The 17,500-nt window shown below is 41.2% G+C and overlaps 1 protein-coding gene across 4 annotated transcripts in view; it reads right to left on the bottom strand.

Annotated features, from left to right (window-relative positions):
* LOC126980268 (cell adhesion molecule 1-like) overlaps positions 1-17,500 on the bottom strand; it is a 224,346-nt gene that overhangs the window by 17,307 nt on the left and 189,539 nt on the right. For all 4 annotated transcript variants that reach the window (XR_007733028.1, XM_050829962.1, XM_050829961.1 and 1 more), the window contains exons 8-10: positions 12,733-12,905; positions 10,561-10,723; positions 1,465-1,587 (exon numbers count right to left, since the gene is read on the bottom strand). Coding sequence is in view for 3 of the 4 variants with exons in the window: in XM_050829962.1 (XP_050685919.1) it covers positions 1,465-1,587; positions 10,561-10,723; positions 12,733-12,905 (459 nt within the window). In the remaining variant the exon portion in view is untranslated. The remainder of the gene's footprint in view (positions 1-1,464; positions 1,588-10,560; positions 10,724-12,732; positions 12,906-17,500) is intronic.

Here is a 17,500-nt window from a genome sequence, read left to right as displayed (position 1 = left end):
ATGAGGTTGTTTGGTGAGTGTTGTTTTTTTGAAGGTGAATGTGGAGAATAGGTTTGGAGTGAGTGGAAGAGGTTTTGGGGTGAGTGATGGTTTTGGGGAAGGGTGAAAGGAAGTGGTTTGGGGTGAAAATTGAAATATAAAAAAAATAGAATAAAAAATAGAATAAAAAAGAAATGGACACGCTTTAAAAAATGGCTATAGATACTTATAAAAAAATAAAAAGATTATATAAAAAAATGAAAAAAAAATATAAAAAAACACGTGTTGATATATAAAAAAATGACTCACCCTTCAGGAAATTACCCGGAACCTGAACTAGAAAGAGGCATTAAAAACTGGGTGGCATGTTTACATATATCTAAAAAAACATATATGAAAAACAGCGCCGAGTGAGCTTAAAGAGAATGGACGCGAGTTAAAGGAAATGAGCCTCAAAGGGTGTACTCAGAAAGGGTTAAAAAGGCTTTGTAGCGAAGAACACTTGACGGACAAAGGAAAACGCTTCGTGCTGAGGAGAGCGGGTTGGGTTCACAGTAGACGGGGAATGAAGAAAAGAAAGAAAAATGTTTAGCTAAGAGAGACAACCGCAAGGAAAACAGACAAATTATATGTTTAAATAATTATACCAGGTGAAGATGAACTCGCAGGTAACACAACAGGACGGGGAATGGAGAAAGGAAGTGTGTTTAGGAGAAATATGCTGAGTTAACTCAAGGAAAACAGGCAAATTATATGTTTAAATAATTATACCAGGTGAAGATGAACTCAGGTAAGACAACAGGATGAGGAATGAAGAAAGGAAGTGTGTTTAGGAGAAATATGTTTAGGTAAGAGAGAAACACAAGGAAAACAGACAAATTATGTGTTTAAATAATTATACCAGGTGAAGATGAACTCAGGTAAGACAACAGGATGAGGAATGAAGAAAGGAAGTGTGTTTAAGAGAAATATGTTTAGGTAAGACAGAAAAACACAAGGAAAACAGACAAATTTATGTTTAAATAAATATACCAGGTGAAGATGAACTCAGGAACACAACAGGAAGAAAAACAACAACAGGAAGAAGTGTGTTTAAGAGAAATATGTTTAGGTAAGACAGAAAAACACAAGGAAAACAGACAAATTATATGTTTAAATAAATATACCAGGTGAAGATGAACTCAGGAACACAACAGGAAGAAAAGAACAACAGGAAGAAGTGTGTTTAAGAGAAATATGCTTAGGCAAGAGAGGAAAACACAAGGAAAACAGACAAATTATGTGTTTAAATAAATATACCAGGTGAAGATGAACTCAGGAACACAACAGGAAGAAAAACAACAACTGGAAGAAGTGTGTTTAAGAGAAATATGCTTAGGCAAGAGAGAAAAACACAAGGAAAACAGACAAATCATGTGTTTAAATAAATATACCAGGTGAAGATGAACTCAGGTACCACAAGAACAGGTCCACAGGTAGACTCACCCTTGACCCAGGTCGGACTCGAGGGCGGGTTGGCGTCCACGAGGCAGAGGAGGGACACGGTGCTGCCCTCCCTCACCGGCGTGCCCCAGACTGGCCAGCGACGGAGCCTGAAGTCTGGGGGATCTGGGGGCGGGAAGGGGGCGTGAGGGGGGCTAAGGAGGGAGGGAGAGGGAGGGAGAGAGAAGGAGGGAGAATAGGAGCGACAGGCCACAGAGGTAGTGTAGGAGATGAAAGAGAGTGAGTGAGTGAGAAGGGGGAGGGAGGGAGAGTAAGAGAGAAAGGTCAGAGGTAGTGTAGGAAGAAGAAAGGAAGGGAGAGAGTGAGAAGGGGGAGGGAGAGAGGGAGAATAGGAGAGAAAGGTCAGAGGTAGAGTAGGAAGCAAGGGAGGAATGGAGAGAATGAGAAGGGTGTGAAAGCGGCAGAGAGGAGGGAAGGGAGAGAAAGGGAGAGTAGTTAAGGGGTGTTTAAGGCAAGGTAGGGTGGGAGAATGAGAGGAAGGGAGAAAGGAAGGGAGGGAAAGGAGGGAGGAGGGAGGGAAAGTGGACAAGGATGCAATAAGAAAAGGGAGAGAGGAATAGAGGGAGAGGAAAAGGAGATAGGATAGGGAGAAGAGAAGGGAGAGATGGAGAGAGGGAGGTTGAGGAAACGAAAGAAGGGAGAGAAGGTGTGTGGGTTGAAGGGAGGGAGGTAAAGAGATGTAGGAGGGAGAAGAGGAGGAAAAGGAGGAGGAGGAGGAGGAGGAGGAGGAGGAGGAGGATGGAATTAAGTGTAGGAAGAACAATAGAATGAAGAGGACACACACACACACACACACACACACACACACACACACACACACACACACACACACACACAGACACACATTAAAAGACAAATCCAGCTCACAAGTTCCAACCCCCCCCCCCCCCTCTCTCTCTCTCTCTCTCTCCCTCCCTCTTGATGAAACAAAACACACTGGAATTTTTTATTTTTTTTGACGCGAGAACGAAAGAATGCGCGACGCACTCTTTCAATGAGATTTTAACGCGCTCAGCGAAATGAATGCCAAAAAAAGTATTAAAAAAGGTAAATAAGAGGAAGAAAAAGTAAAAAAAAGAAGTTAAAAAGAAAGATGTGCAGCAAAAGAATGAAAGAGAGAGAAATGAATCCGAAAAAAAGTATTAAAAAAGGTAGATAAGAGGAAGAAAAAGTAAAAAAAGGAGTTAAAAGGAAAGGGATGAAGAGAAAAATAATGGAAGAGAGAAATTAGGAAGATATTAAGAGGAAGAAAAAAGTGAAAATAAAAGTTAAAAAGAAAGAGATGAAAAGAAAAGAATGGAAGAGAGAAATTAGCGAGATATTAAGAGGAAGAAAAAAGTAGAAAAGAAGTTAAAAGGAAAGAGATGAAAAGAAAAAGAATGGAAGAGAGAAATTAGCGAGATATTAAGAGGAAGAAAAAAGTAGAAAAGAAGTTAAAAGGAAAGAGATGAAAAGAAAAAGAATGGAAGAGAGAAATTAGCGAGATATTAAGAGGAAGAAAAAAGTAGAAAAGAAGTTCAAAAGAAAGAGATATAAAGAAAGAGAATGAAAGAGAGAGAAATTTGGAAGATAATAAGAGGAAAAAAAGTAGAAAAGAAGTTAAAAGAAAGAGAAGTAAAGAAAGAGAATGAAAGAGAGAGAAATTAGCAAGATCGTTATTATAAATTTTCCTTGGCTGGCTGTTCTATTATTTTTTTTGAACGTTTGGTAATGAATGGAAATGATGATGATGTTGGTGGATGTTAAGATGTGGAGGAGAAAGGAAGAGAAAATGTGAATAAGAGAAAATAAGAAAAATAAGAAAAATGATAATAATGTGGTTTGAAGATATTGAGAGAAAGTAAGAGAGAGAAAAGAAAAAGAAAAGAAAAATGAAGAAAATTATTGAGAAAGTAAAAAAAAAGGACAAGGAAGAGAAAACAATTAAAATAACCTGGTTTTAAGATTAACATTAAAGAGAAAAAGAAAACAAGAGAAAAAAACGGACTGTAAATTTTCTTCAGCGACCAAAAAGAGGAAAAAGGAAAATTAGAGAAAAACGAGATATGAAGAAAAGAAAAGGAAAGGAGAAAAAGAAGATTAAATATTGCTCAAGTTACGATTAAAAAAATATATTACATGGAAACGAAGGAAATGGTAACAATAAAAAAGGGTTCTCTCTCTCTCTCTCGTTAGCATAAAATCTCGTCTCATTATCTGGACTTGAGCGTTACAGTATTTCACTTCACTTCTGCTTCACAAGGTTATTTTTTTCTTCCTTTTGTTTCCATTTTCTTCCTTTGTCTTCATTTTTTTTTTTGGCTTTGATTTCTTTACACTCTTTTCTTCTGTTCTTTTTCGTCCGGTTTTTTCTCTTTCTATTTTTCTTCCTCCTTTTCTTCTTCTACTTGATGTTCTTTTGTTTCTTCCTTCTTGTCTTCTTTTTTTTTTTTTTCTTCTATTCTTCTTCCTCCTCCTCCTCCTCTTCTTCTTCTTTCTCTTTTTCTTTTTGGTTCGTCTGATTCTTCCTCTTTTTCTTCTTTTTCTTCTTGATGTTCTTTTGTTTCTTCCTTCTTGTCTTCTTTTTTTTTGCCTCTATTCTTCTTCTTCTTCTTCCTCCTCCTCCTCTTCTTCTTCTTTCTCTTTTTCTTTTTGGTTCGTCTGATTCTTCCTCTTTTTCTTCTTGATGTTCTTTTGTTTCTTCCTTCTTGTCTTCTTTTTTTTTTTTGCCTCTATTCTCCTTCCTCCTCCTCCTCCTCTTCTTCCTCCTTTTTTTTGGCTTGTCTTCTTCTTCTTCTTCGCTGTCATATTCTTCTCCTAATCACTGCTATTCTTCTTTCTTTCTCTTTCTCTCACTTCTTCTTCTTCTCTCTGACAAACTCATCATCTCCATAAATACGGATATCATAATTTTCTCCTTTTCCTCTTCTTCTTCTTCTTCTTCCTCTAAGTTGAAATCATAAGCATCTCGAGATAACATTTTTCCTCTTTATTCCTTTTTCTTATTTTCTTTCTTTCTCTCTGTCTGTCTGTGTCCTGTCTTTACTCTCTCTCTCTCTCTCTCTCTCTCTCTCTCTCTCTCTCTCCAGTAAAGTGAGCGGCAATTCCAACCCAAGAAATGGATCCAACTTTTGCTGACGACTCCCTGCAATGCTCCTTCTCCTCCTCCTCCTCCTCCTCCTCCTCCTCCTCCTCCTCCTCCTCTTCCTTCTCTTCCTCTTTCTTCTTCTTCTCTCCTTCTCCCTTTCCCCGTCTTCCTCCTCTTCTCCTTCTCCCTTCTTTGATTTCTTGTTCCCCTTCCTAACTTCCTACTCCTCTTCCTCCTCCTCCTCCTCCTCTTCCTTCTTCTCTCCTCCCTTTCCCCGTCTTCCTCCTCTTCTCCTTCTCCCTCCTCTTCCTCTCTCCCTTCTTGTTATCTACTTTCACTCTCTAACTTCCTCCTCCTCCTCCTCCTCCTTCTCTTCTTCCCTTTTTCTCTTACTCTCCTCCTCTCTTTCCTCGTCTTCCTCCTCTTCTCCTTCGCCCTATTCTTCCCTAACTTCCTCCTCCTCCTCCTTTTCTTCTTCCCTCTTCTTACTCTCCTCCTCCCTTTCCTCCTCTTCTCCTTTGTCCCAATTTTCCCTCCTTCCTTCTTTGATTTCTTGTTCCCCCTTCCTACCTTCTCCCTCTCCTTCTCTCCCTCTCTCCCTCCTTTCCTTACCCTTTTGTTCTTCCTCCTTCATTTCTTTTTTCCTAATTCTTCTCCACTTTCCTCTCCTTCCTCTCCCTGTTTTCCTTTCTTTCTTTCTTTCTTTTCTATTTTTCCTCCTTTTTTTCTATTTTTCCTCCTTTTTTTTATCTCCCTTCTCTCTCTCTCTCTCTCTCTCTCTCTCTCTCTCTCTCTCTCTCTCTCCAGTTCCTTTGTCTCCCTTCTCCCTTCTTCCTGATTTGTCTCCCTTCCTTCCACCCTTGATTTCTCTCTCTCTCTCTCTCTCTCTCTCTCTCCATTTCTCTTCTACTTCACTCCTCCTCCTCCTCTTCTATATCTTCCTCCCCCTCCTCTTCTATATCTTCCTCCCCCTCCTCTCTCCCACTACAATATGTCTCCAAGGGTACACTACTCTATTCCTCCTCCTCCTCCTCTTCCTCCTCTTCCTCCTCCTCCTCCTCCTCTTCCTCCTCCTCCTCTTCTCCCTTTCCCCATCACCATTTATCTCTCTCCCTCCTCTCGGTTTGTCTTAGGTTCTAACCAGTCTTCCTCCTCCTCCTCCTCCTCCTTCCCCCACTACACAAGTCACCCTCATCAGCCCCCCGTCGAGAGAGAGAGAGAGAGAGAGAGAGAGAGAGAGAGAGAGAGAGAGAGAGAGAGAGAGAGAGAGAGAGAGAGAGAGAGAGCGAGAGAGAGAGAGAGAGAGAGAGAGAGAGAGAGAGAGAGAGAGAGAGAGAGAGGTGTTGTCCATTTTTTTTATCCTCTCTTCCTCCTCCTCCTCCTCCTCCTCCTCCTCCTCTTCCTCTTCCTCCTCCTCCTCCTCCTCCGTTTGGTTGAAGTCACCCAGGAAACACCAACCACGTTAATCACAGATGACGGAGGAGGAGGAGGAGGAGGAGGAGGTATTAGCAGGAGCAGGAGCATAATCAAGAATAGAAGAGGAGGAGGAGGAGGAGGAGTAGGAGGAGGAATCAAACTTAAGAGGGAGAAACTGAAACGCCTTTTAGACATCACCAAAAAAGGAAAGAAGGAAAGAAAGAAAGAAAAAGAAAAAGAAAAAGAAAGAAAAAGAAAAGAAAGAATAAGAAAGAAAAAAAGAGAAATATCCCAAATTGTATTATGGACAAGTACGTATATTTTTTTCCCTCCTACTCTTCTTCCCTTCATTTCCTCCACTTCCAAAAAATAAGAAAGAAATTACAAGAAAGAAAAACAGAAAAGAAAGGAAAGAAAAAGAAAACAAAAAAGAAAAAAGTTAAGTAGTAAAAGAAATTAAGAAAGATAAAAAAAAGTATAAAGGAAAACAAAGAAAAAAAAGAAAATACGTCAGCAAGTTTTAGAATGTTGAAAAAAGGAAAAGAAAAGAAATGAAAAGAAAACGAAAGGAAAACAAATAAAAAGAGAAGTAAAATTTTATTCCTCTCTCTACGTCGTTGAGGTAAAAATGCAATAAAATGAATGGAAGGAGGAGAAGGAAGAGGAGGAGGAGTAAAAGGTGGAAAAAATAGGAGGACGAGTGTGCAAAACATGTTATTGAGGTGATGAGCGAGGAGGAGGAGGAGGAGGAGGAGGAGGAGGAGGGAAGAGGAAAGTTGAAAGAGAACGTAAGGAAGGAAGGAAGTGCAGCCTGTCACCACCACCACCACCACCACCACCACCACCACCATCACCACCACCACCACCACCACCACCACCACCACCACTTCAATAAAATGACAAGACATGGACAGTGATTGAAAGAGGAAACTTGATAAAGTAGGCGACATAAAATTATTCTCCTCCTCCTCCTCCTCCTCTTCTTCCCTCTTCTAATAATTTGGTCTTCGTTATTATTTTGATTCTTCAGTGAACCGCGTAAATCCGTTTTAGTGCACTGCGTATTCTAGTAGAGGTCAGGTCAGTTAAGTTATGCAAAGAAAATCCTTTCCGCGACTTCCCTTCCTTTCTTTTCCTCTTTTCTTCCCTTCCCCCTTCCATCATCTTCCTCTTTCTTCCCTTCCCTCCCCTCTTCTTTCCCTTCCTTCCCTCTCCATTCCATTCATTTCCTTTTCTTCCTATCCATTTCCTTCTTCCTTCCCTTAAACCCTTTCCTTCTCTTCCCCTTCCTTTCCTTTTCTTCCCTTCCTCTTCCTTCTTCCTTCCCTTAAACCATTTCCTTATCTTCCTATTCCTTTCCTTTTCTTCCCTTTCTCTTCCTTCTTCCTCCCCTTAAACCCATTCCTTATCTTTCTCTTCCTTTCCTTCTCTTCCCCTTCCTTTCCTTCTCTTCCCATCCCGTTCCTTCTCTTCCCTTCCTCTTACTTCCCTAAAGCCCTTTCCTTAACTTCCTATTCCTTTCCTTTTCTCCCTTCTCTTCTCTTCCTCTTCCTTCTTCTTCCCCTTAAACCCTTTCCTTATCTTTCTCTTCCTTTCCTTCTCTTCCCTTCCTCTTCCTTCTTCCTTCCCTAAAACCCCTTCCTTCTCTTCCCTTTCCTTTCCTTCCCCTTCCTTCGTACACTTCATAACCGAATATCTTACCCACGCAGTCATATTGTCTCCTATACCCGCTTTCTGTCGCTTTCTCAGGAGTCATTCGTGTGGTATTTAGTCAAAGGCACTCTGGAAGGCCATGTGCAAAGCATCACAAAGGATATGATTGTCCCAACGTTTATATGTATACTCTGCAAAGTCTAATAAATTTAAAAGCAGGATCTCCTATTTCTGAAGCCGTGCAGGGCAATGGAAAGGATATTGTTTGCCTTTAGAATTCGACAAGCTTGTATATAAAATTTTTCTGGAGGAGGAGGAGGAGGAGGAGGAGGAAGAAGAGGAGGAGGAGGAGGTAAGCTCTCTCAATTCTCTCTCCCTTTGAATGTATTTGTGTCTTCAATATCTCCATTAAATAATACTCTCTCTCTCTCTCTCTCTCTCTCTCTCTCTCTCTCTCTCTCTCGAATTGTTTGGCTTACTGTCTATTTGGCTGCCTGTGTCTGTGTGTGTGCCAGTGTGTGTGTGTGTGTGTGTGTGTGTGTGTGTGTGTGTGTGTGTGTGTGTGTGTGTGAACGATGAGGCAGGTTTTAGTTTGTTTAATTGATTGGCTGTTTGTTCTCTCTCTCTCTCTCTCTCTCTCTCTCTCTCTCTCTCTCTCTCTCTCTCTCTCTCTCTCTCTCTCTCTCTTAAGTCAGGAGGTCACGTGATGCATAATAAGGTCGGGGTCATGGAGGGCCAGTCATTAATTATCTCTTTTAACGATAAGACATTCCTCCCTTTCATCCTCTTCTCCTTCCCTTCCTCTTCCCTTCTTTTCTCTTCTTCCCTTCCTTCCTCTTCCTGTTTCTTCCCTTTCCTTGTTTTCCTTCTTCCTTTCCTTCCATCTCATTCGCTTTTTCTTCCATCTCCGTTTTATTCCTTTCTTTCCTCCTCTCCTTCCTTTCTTTCCTCCTCCCCTTCCTTTTCTTCTTTCCTCTTCCCTTTCTTCTTTCCTCTTCCTTTTCTTCTTTCCTCTTCCCTTTCTTCTTTCATCTTCCCCTTCCCTTCATCCTTTTCTTCTTTTCCTCTTTCTCTTCCTTTTCTTCTTCCTTTCCTCTTCCCCTTCCCTTCATCCTTTTCTTCTTTTCCTCTTTCTCTTCCTTTTCTTCTTCCCTTCCTCTTCCGCTTCCTTTTCTTCTTCTTCTTCCCTTCCTCTTCCCCTTCCTTTTATTCTCCCTTCCTCTTCCTCTTCCTTTTCTTCTTCCCTTCCTCTTCCCCTTCCTTTTCTTCTTCTTCCCTTCCTCTTCCCCTTACTTTTCTTCTCCCTTCCTCTTCATTTTCCTTTTCTTCTTCTTCCCTTCCTCTTCCCCTTACTTTTCTTCTCCCTTCCTCTTCCCCTTCCTTTTCTTCTTCTTCCCTTCCTCTTCATTTTCCTTTTCTTCTTCTTCCCTTCCTTTTCTTCTTCTTCCCTTCCTCTTCCCCTTCCTTTTATTCTCCCTTCCTCTTCCTTTTCCTTTTCTTCTTCTTTCCATCCTCTTCCTCTTCCTTTTCTTCTTCTTCCCTTCCTCTTCCCCTTCCTTTTATTCTCCCTTCCTCTTCATTTTCCTTTTCTTCTTCATTCCCTTCCTCTTCCCCTTCCTTTTCTTCTTCTTCCCTTCCTCTTCCCCTTACTTTTCTTCTCCCTTCCTCTTCCCCTTCCTTTTCTTCTTCTTCCCTTCCTCTTCCCCTTCCTTTTCTTCTTCTTCCCTTCTTCTTTCCCTTCCTTTTCTTCTTCTTTCCTTCCTCTTCCCCTTTCTTGCCCTATTTCCTCCCTTCCATTTTCTTCCCTTTCTTCCACCTCCACGTCCTTCCTTTCCTCTTCTATTCCCAACGCTTCTCTTCCCTATCCTTCACATTCTTCCTTCCTCTTCTATTTTCTTCCCTTGCCTCCACTTCACCTTCCTTATCTTCCCTCCACCTCCACTTCCTTTCCTTTCTTCCATCTACACTTCCATCCCCTTCTCTACTCTTCCACGTCTTTCCTTTCTTTCTTCCCCTTCCTTTATATTCCTTTCCCTTCCCTTTCTCTTCTCTTCCATTCCCTTTCCCATCCCGTCCCTTCTCTTCTCTACTCTTTCTCTCCCTTCCCTTCCCTTCCTTTCTCTTCCTCCAATCTCTGTCTCTAAGCCTTTCAGGAGACAATATTATAACTTCGAACGAGTGTAAGAGGATTTACAGGCAGCCGTTCAGTCAGTCAGCCAGCCAGTCAGTCAACCAGTCAGTCGGTCTGTTAGTAAGTCTGTTCGATCGTTAATTTCTGCGTTGCTTGTTGCGTGACTGGAGGAGGAGGAGGAGGAGGAGGAGGAGGAGGAGCAGGAGGAGGAGGAAGAGGTAGTGAACATAAGAAAAGCATTAGAGGTTGGAGTTTTTGTAGTAGTAGTGGTAGTAGTAGTGGTAGTAGTAGTAGTAGTAGTAGTAGTAGTAGTGGTAGTAGTAGTAGTAGTAGTGGTAGTAATAGTAGTAGTGGTAGTAGTAGTAGTGGTAATAATAGTAGTAGTGGTAGTAGTAGTAGTAGTAGTAGTAGTGGTAATAATAGTAGTAGTGGTAGTAGTAGTAGTCATCATCAGCAGTAATGAAGGCCAATTACCTGTAATGGGCCGGTAATCAGAATCAATTTGCGTTACCTGAACAAACACATAAAAAACCTGATTTGAGGGAGTGTGTGTGTGTGTGTGTGTGTGTGTGTAGGCGAGGGACACACACACACACACACACACACACATATACCCTTCCCTCTTCATTTCCCTTCCTTCTTCTTTCCTTTCTTTCCTCCTTCCCTTCTCCGTCCTTCCTTTCCTTTACTATCCCCAACTATTCCCTACTCTTCACCTTCCTTCCCTTTCCTCCTGTTCTCCTTTCTCCTCCACTCCTCTTCATTACCTCCTCTCTCTCTCCCTTCCCCACAAGACACAGGCGATACGTACACTCAATATTCAGTCTGAGCGGCACAGAGACGGGCACGGGCAGGGACGGGTGACTGATCGTGCAAGCGGCGGTGGCATTGTGGAGCTCCTTGCTCACGCGCGGTACCGTCAAGTTGCTGGTGGAGTGGAAGACGCCCTCCTCCTCCCGCCACTCCGAGCGCACCTGTTGGAAGGGAGTACAGGTGAGTGGGGGAGCAGGTAATGAAAGGGAAAGTGAGGAGACAGACAGAGAAAGAGTGAAAGTGAGTAGAGACAAGGTGAGAGGGAAGGTCGGTAGAGAGGGAACAGGGAATGAGAGAGAGAGAGAGAGAGAGAGAGAGAGAGAGAGAGAGAGAGAGAGAGAGAGAGAGAGAGAGAGAGAGAGAGAGAGAGAGAGAGAGAGAGAGAGAGAGAGAGAGAGAGAGAGAGAGAGAGAGAGAGTAGAGAGAGAGACGGAGACAAGGTGAGAGGGGACAGAAAATGAGAGGGAAAGTGAGAGGGCGTAAAGGGAATACAAATGTGTGAGAGTGAGAGAGTGAACGTGTTACTGATGCAGGGAGAAAGAGAAAGTGAGAGAGATTGAGAGAGAGAGGAAGGGTCTGAGTGAGTGAGTGAGTGAGAGAGAGAGAGAGAGAGAGGGATGAAAGATGGAAGAGGAAATGACTGAGGAGAGAGAGAGAGAGAGAGAGGTAGAAGTCGGAGAAGGAGGAGGAGGAGGAGGAGGAGGAAGATGAATGAGAGAAGAGAGAGAACTTAAGATGAGGAACTGACAGACTAAGAGAAGAGAAACAAGAGAAAACGAGAGAGAGAGAGAGAGAGAGAGAGAGAGAGAGAGAGAGAGAGAGAGAGAGAGAGAGAGAGAGAGAGAGAGAGAGAGAGAGAGAGAGAGAGAGAGAGAATTAACATCCAATCCACGCCTTAAGCCATGGAGGTCAACCAGTGTTATTAATTACAATGATATGGAAAGGAAACGTGTGTGTGTGTGTATGTGTGTGTGTATGTGTGTGTGTGTGTGTGTGTGTGTGTGTGTGTGTGTGTGTATGTGTTGAGACAATCCGTGACCGTCCCCAGGGCAAGATAAAGCCTCGTTTGCCTACTCGCCCAGGAGGAGGAGGAGGAGGCTGAGTGATGGGAGTTTTATGAGGTCTCTAGAGGGCCTGTTCTGTTCCCTCTGTTTCTCTGTCTGTCTGTTTACCTATTTGCTGTTTGTTTGTTTGTATATATGTATGTGTATGTGTGTCTATCTGTCCGTCTTTCTGTCTCTGTATTCTCTCTAATCTAATTATCTATTTGTCTATTTGTCTATCGGTCTCTCCTCATCTTACTCCTACTCTCTCTACTACTACTACTACTACTATTACTACTACTACTAATCTAATCATAAAAAACAAACACTATCTCTAAATACAGCCTTACAACCTAACCAATCAACTAATCTCAATCCAATGTACCTGTCCAAAGTAGGTTACCTGTCAATCAACTCTTACCTCACTCGAACACATTAACCTTAACTTGTCCCATCAAAACAAAACAACCTAACCAATCAACTCAATGAACCAATCAACTCTAATGCTTTTTTTTACAGCAAAGGAAAGAGCTCAAAGGCAAAAAAGGGAAACAATACTGAAAAAAAGCCCGCTAATCATTGCTAAAATAAAAGAGTTCAGAGGAGTGGCCGCAAGATAGGTCAGTTTCAGGAGGAATTACAACCTAACATCCCTTTAATCAATCTCACCTGTCCAAAGGAAAAAAAAATGAGGAAACAATAATGAATAACAGACCGCTAATCATTGCTAATAAAAAAAAAAATGTTCAGAGGAGTGGCCGCAAGAGAGGTCAGTTTCAGGAGGAATTACAACCTAACATCCCTTAACCAACCCCCACCTGTCCCAAGTCACCTGTCGCCCCCTTTCTCACCTGCGTAGAGGGCGTAAATGGTCGTTCAGGAAAAGGAAGATAAAAAAAAAAGATAAAAAAAGAAGATAAATTTGGAAGGAGTAAAGGAAGGAAAGAAGAAAAAAAACTAACATAGAGAAAGGAAAAGAACTGAATGAAAGCAAGGACGGAAGAAATAATAAAAGAGGAGAGGCCGAAAGAGAGGTCAGTTTTATCAGTTTCAGGAGGAATTACAACCCAACATCCCTTAACCAACCTCCCACCTGTCCTAAGTCACCTGTCGCCCCCCTGTCTCACCTGCGTAGAGGGCGTCACATCCTCGCCGGCCAGCCTCCAGGTGATCGCCGGCGCTGGGTTCCCGCCGTCCACCACGCAATGCAGGGTGATCGCGTTGCCCTCCCGTGTGGTGAGTCTTGCCCCCGCCGCGAGTTGGGCTCCTCCGTACATCAGGAACGGTCGCTCGGGGGGGACTGGGGGAGAGAGAAGGAGGGAGGGGGTGAGCGTTAGAAGAAGTGAAGTATATATTTGTTAGTTAGTTAGAAGTGAAGTATATATTTGTTAGTTAGTTAGAAGTGAAGTATATATTTGTTAGTTATAAGAAGTAAAGTATATATTTGTTAGTTAGAAGAAGTAAGGTATATATTTGTTAGTTAGTTAGAAGTTAAGTATATATTTGTTAGTTAGTTAGAAGTTAAGTATATATTTGTTAGTTAGTTAGAAGATGTAAAGTATATATTTGTTAGTGAGTGTTAGAAGTAAAGTATATATTTGTTAGTGAGTGTTAGAAGAAGTTAAGTATATATTTGTTAGTGAGTGTTAGAAGAAGTTAAGTATATATTTGTTAGTGAGTGTTAGAAGAAGTTAAGTATATATTTGTTAGTGAGTGTTAGAAGAAGTTAAGTATATATTTGTTAGTGAGTGTTAGAAGAAGTTAAGTATATATCTGTTAGTGAGTGTTAGAAGAAGTTAAGTATATATTTGTTTTTGTTTTTTCCTTCCTTCTTTCCATCTTTTTCCCTTCTTTCCTTTTTATTTACTTTCTTCCTTTACTCCTTCCTTTTGAGTATGAGAGGAATTAATGTTTTTTTGTTATTTCTTCTTTCCTTCTTCCATTCCTTCCGTCTGTTTTCCTTAATTATGTTACGTTTTTATTTTGTTTCTTCCGTCCTTCCTTTCCTTCAGTTCATTTCCTTTCTTTATGTTAGTTTTTTCTTCCTTCCTTCCTTCCTTTACTCTCAAATTTATCTCCTTTTTTTCTTTTTCGTATCTTTCTTTTTCTGAACGACCATTTAGAAGAATTAATGTTTTGGTTTTATTTCTTCCTTCCTTCCTTCCTTCCCTCTATCTCTTTTCCCTTTCCTTATGTTACTAGAAGGGCCGCTGGGGGAAATTAGGAGAGGGTGGGGGGGGAGAGAGAGAGAGAGAGAGAGAGAGAGAGAGAGAGAGAGAGAGAGAGAGAGAGAGAGAGAGAGAGAGAGAGAGAGAGAGAAAGGGAGGAGTGAGCTTATGAATAAATGTCTTTTGTTTATACTTTCCTTCCTTCCTTCCTTCCTTTCACCTCATTTTCCCTTCCATATGTTACCAAAGACTTAATAAATGAAGGGAAATAAAAGAGCGTGGGAGTAGAGAAGCAGTGAAAAGTAGGAAGAAATATCGTAAAGAAAATATATGAAAGAACTTAAAAGCAAAGACACAAGAAGTGATGATAATGAGGCATGAATGAAGGAGATAATGAGAGAGAGAGAGAGAGAAAGCACAGAGCAAGAATAAAAGAAGGAAGCAACAAAAGAGAGAAAGAAAGGACGAACTCAAGTAAGAAATAAATTAATAAAAAAAAGAAAGGAGAATGAAATTGAGATAGTGAGCCAATATGAAGGAGGAAATGAAGGAGAGAATGTAGCAGGGAATGAGAGAGAGAGGAAGGGAGGGTCGCAGAATAAGAATTAAAAGGAACCAAGAAAGAAAGGAAGAAAGGACGAACTCAAGTAAGAAATAAATTAATAGAAAAAGAAAGGAAAATGAAATTGAGATGAGCCATGGATGAAGGAGGAAATGAAGGAGAGAATGAAGCAGGGAATGAGACAGGGAGGGAGAGAAAAGCAGGAATAAAAGGAGGCAAGAAAGAAAGGAAAGAAGGAAGGAAGGAAGAACTCAAGTAAAAAATAAATTAATAACAAAAAGAAAGGAGTAAGAAATTGATATAGTGAGCCATGAATGAAGGAGGCAATGAAGCAGAAAATGAAGCAGGGAATAAGAGAGGGAGGAAGGGAGGGGCGCTGAGCAAGAATTAAAAGATAGAAGAAAGAAAGGAAGAAGAGGAAGAAAGATATTAAGCAAGAAAAAGATATTTGAAAGAAGGAAAAGGAAAAGGAGAGGAAAAGAGAGCGGGGAAGGAAGCGCTAATCGATAACAAAGGAGTGAATGAAAATCTAAATGGAAGAAAGAAAAGCGAAAAAATTAGTTTGAAAAAAGAGAAGGAAATGATGATAATGAAGGAAGAAAGGAGAGAATGAGAGAAGGAAATGAAGGAGGGAAGGGAGCGGTATGAGAAATTAAATATAAGAAACAAATGCAAAAAAAAAAAAAAACTTGGAAAAAAAAGAGAAGGAAATAAAGATAATGAAGGAAGTAATGAATGAAGGAACGAAGGAGAGAATGAAAGAAGGAAATGAAGGAGGGAAGGGAGCGGTATGAGAAATTAAATAGAAGAAACAAATGCAAAAAAAAAAAACTTGGAAAAAAAAGAGAAGGAAATAAAGATAATGAAGGAAGTAATGAATGAAGGAGAGAATGAAAGAAGGAAATGAAGGAGGGAAGGGAGCGGTATGAGAAATTAAATATAAGAAACAAATGCAGAAAAAAAAACTTGGAAAAAAAGAGAAGGAAATAAAGATAATGAAGGAAGTAATGAATGAAGGAGAGAATGAAAGAAGGAAATGAAGGAGGGAAGGGAGCGGAATGAGAAATTAAATATAAGAAACAAATGCAAAAAAAAAAAAACTTGGAAAAAAAGAGAAAGAAATAAAGATAATGAAGGAAGTAATGAATGAAGGAGAGAATGAAAGAAGGAAATGAAGGAGGGAAGGGAGCGCAGAGGCAGAATAAAAGAGGTAAAATTAAAGCGGACGTGAACGACATCAAACTTGGCCGAGTGACGAACTGAAGGTGTGACCAAGACTGTAATTACCTGGGTGCGTGCGTGCGTGTGTGTCCGTGTCCGTGTGTGTGTGTGTGTGTGTGCGTGTGTGTGTGTGTGTGTAAGTCACTACCCGCACTTTCTCTCTTCCCCCGGCACGCAATCTCTTCTTACGCATGCATGAGCGCGAGGAAGAGGAAGAGGAGGAGAGATAGGAACGAGAAGCAGAAGGAAAAGGAAGAGAAAGAGAAGGACGAGAAGGAGAAAGAAGAGGAGGAGGAGGAGGAGGAAGAGGATAAACACAGGAATGAGAAAGAGAGGAAGGAAAAGAAGGAGGAAGAGGAGGAGAAAAAATAGAGAAACGAGAGAATGAAAAGGAGGAATAAGAGGAGGAGGAGGAAAAGGAAAAACACAGGAATGAGAAAGAGAAGAAGGAAAAGAAGGAGGAAGAGGAGGAGAAAAAATAGAGAAACGAGAGAATGAAAAGGAGGAATAAGAGAATGAGGAGGAGGAAAAGGAAAAACACAGGAATGAGAAAGAGAAGAAGGAAACGAAGGAGGAAGAGGAGGAGAAAGAAGATAGAGAGAAACGAGAGAAAGAAAAGGAGGAAGAAGAAGAGGAGGAGGAGGAGAAGGAGGAGAAAGAAAAGAACGAGAAAGAGAATGAAAACGGGGAGAAAGAGGAAGAAGAGAAAGAGAAATGAGAAGATAGAAAAAAAAGTAAAAAGGAGGGGAAGAGGAAAAACACGGGAATGAGAAAGAGAGGAAGGAAAAGGAGAAAGAGGAGGAGATAGAAAATAGAGAGAAACGAAAGATGGAAGAAGAAGAGGAGGAGGAGGAGAAAGAAAGGAACGAAAGAGAATGAAAAGGAGGAGAAAAATGACGAAGAGAAAGAGAAAAGAGATAGAGGAAAAAAGAAAAAGGAGAGAAACGAGAGAAGGAAAAGGAGGAAGAAGAGGAGGAGAAAGAAAGGAACGAGAAAGAGAATGAAAAGGAGGAGAAAGAGGACGAAAAGAAAAAGAGAAGACAGAGAAAAAAGAAAAAGAAGAAAAAGAAGGGGAGGAGGATAAAGAGTAAGAAAAGCTGGAAAGAAAACTCACAATACATTAACCAAACACACACACACACACACACACACACACACACACACACACACACACACACACACACACACACACACACGGCTCCCTGCATCTTTCAACACCCTGCCGACAGTATTTCTTCATTCCTGCTCCATTTATATTTAGGGTCCCTGGAACCACATCATTGAACTGTACTGTCCCTCCCCCGTGCCGATACGCAGACAGACAGACACACAGACGGACGGAGAGACAGATAGATAGATACTTACACTGACAGATGGAGAAAAAGAGACAGACAGACAGACGGACGGAGAGACAGATAGATAGATACACTGACAGATGGAGAAAAAGAGAGACAGACAGACAGACCGAGAGACAGATAGATAGATACTTACACTGACAGATGGAGAAAAAGAGAGACAGACAGACAGACCGAGAGACAGATAGATAGATACTTACACTGGCAGATGGAGAAAAAGACAGACAGACACAGACGGAGAGACAGATAGATAGATACTTACACTGGCAGATGGAGAAAAAGACAGACAGACACAGACGGAGAGACAGATAGATAGATACTTACACTGACAGATGGAGAAAAAGAGAGACAGACAGACAGACAGACGGAGAGACAGATAGATAGATACTTACACTGACAGATGGAGAAAAAGAGACAGACAGACACAGACGGAGAGACAGATAGATAGATACTTACACTGACAGATGGAGAAAAAGAGAGACAGACAGACAGACCGGGAGACAGATAGATAGATACTTACACTGACAGATGGAGAAAAAGAGACAGACAGAATGACAGACGGAGAGACAGATAGATAGATACTTACACT

Source organism: Eriocheir sinensis, chromosome 44 (assembly GCF_024679095.1).
Source record: "Eriocheir sinensis breed Jianghai 21 chromosome 44, ASM2467909v1, whole genome shotgun sequence".
Classification (NCBI taxonomy): Eukaryota; Metazoa; Arthropoda; class Malacostraca; order Decapoda; family Varunidae; genus Eriocheir; species Eriocheir sinensis.
Note: the sequence above shows the minus strand (reverse complement) of the source record. Positions and strands in the feature narration are given on the sequence as shown.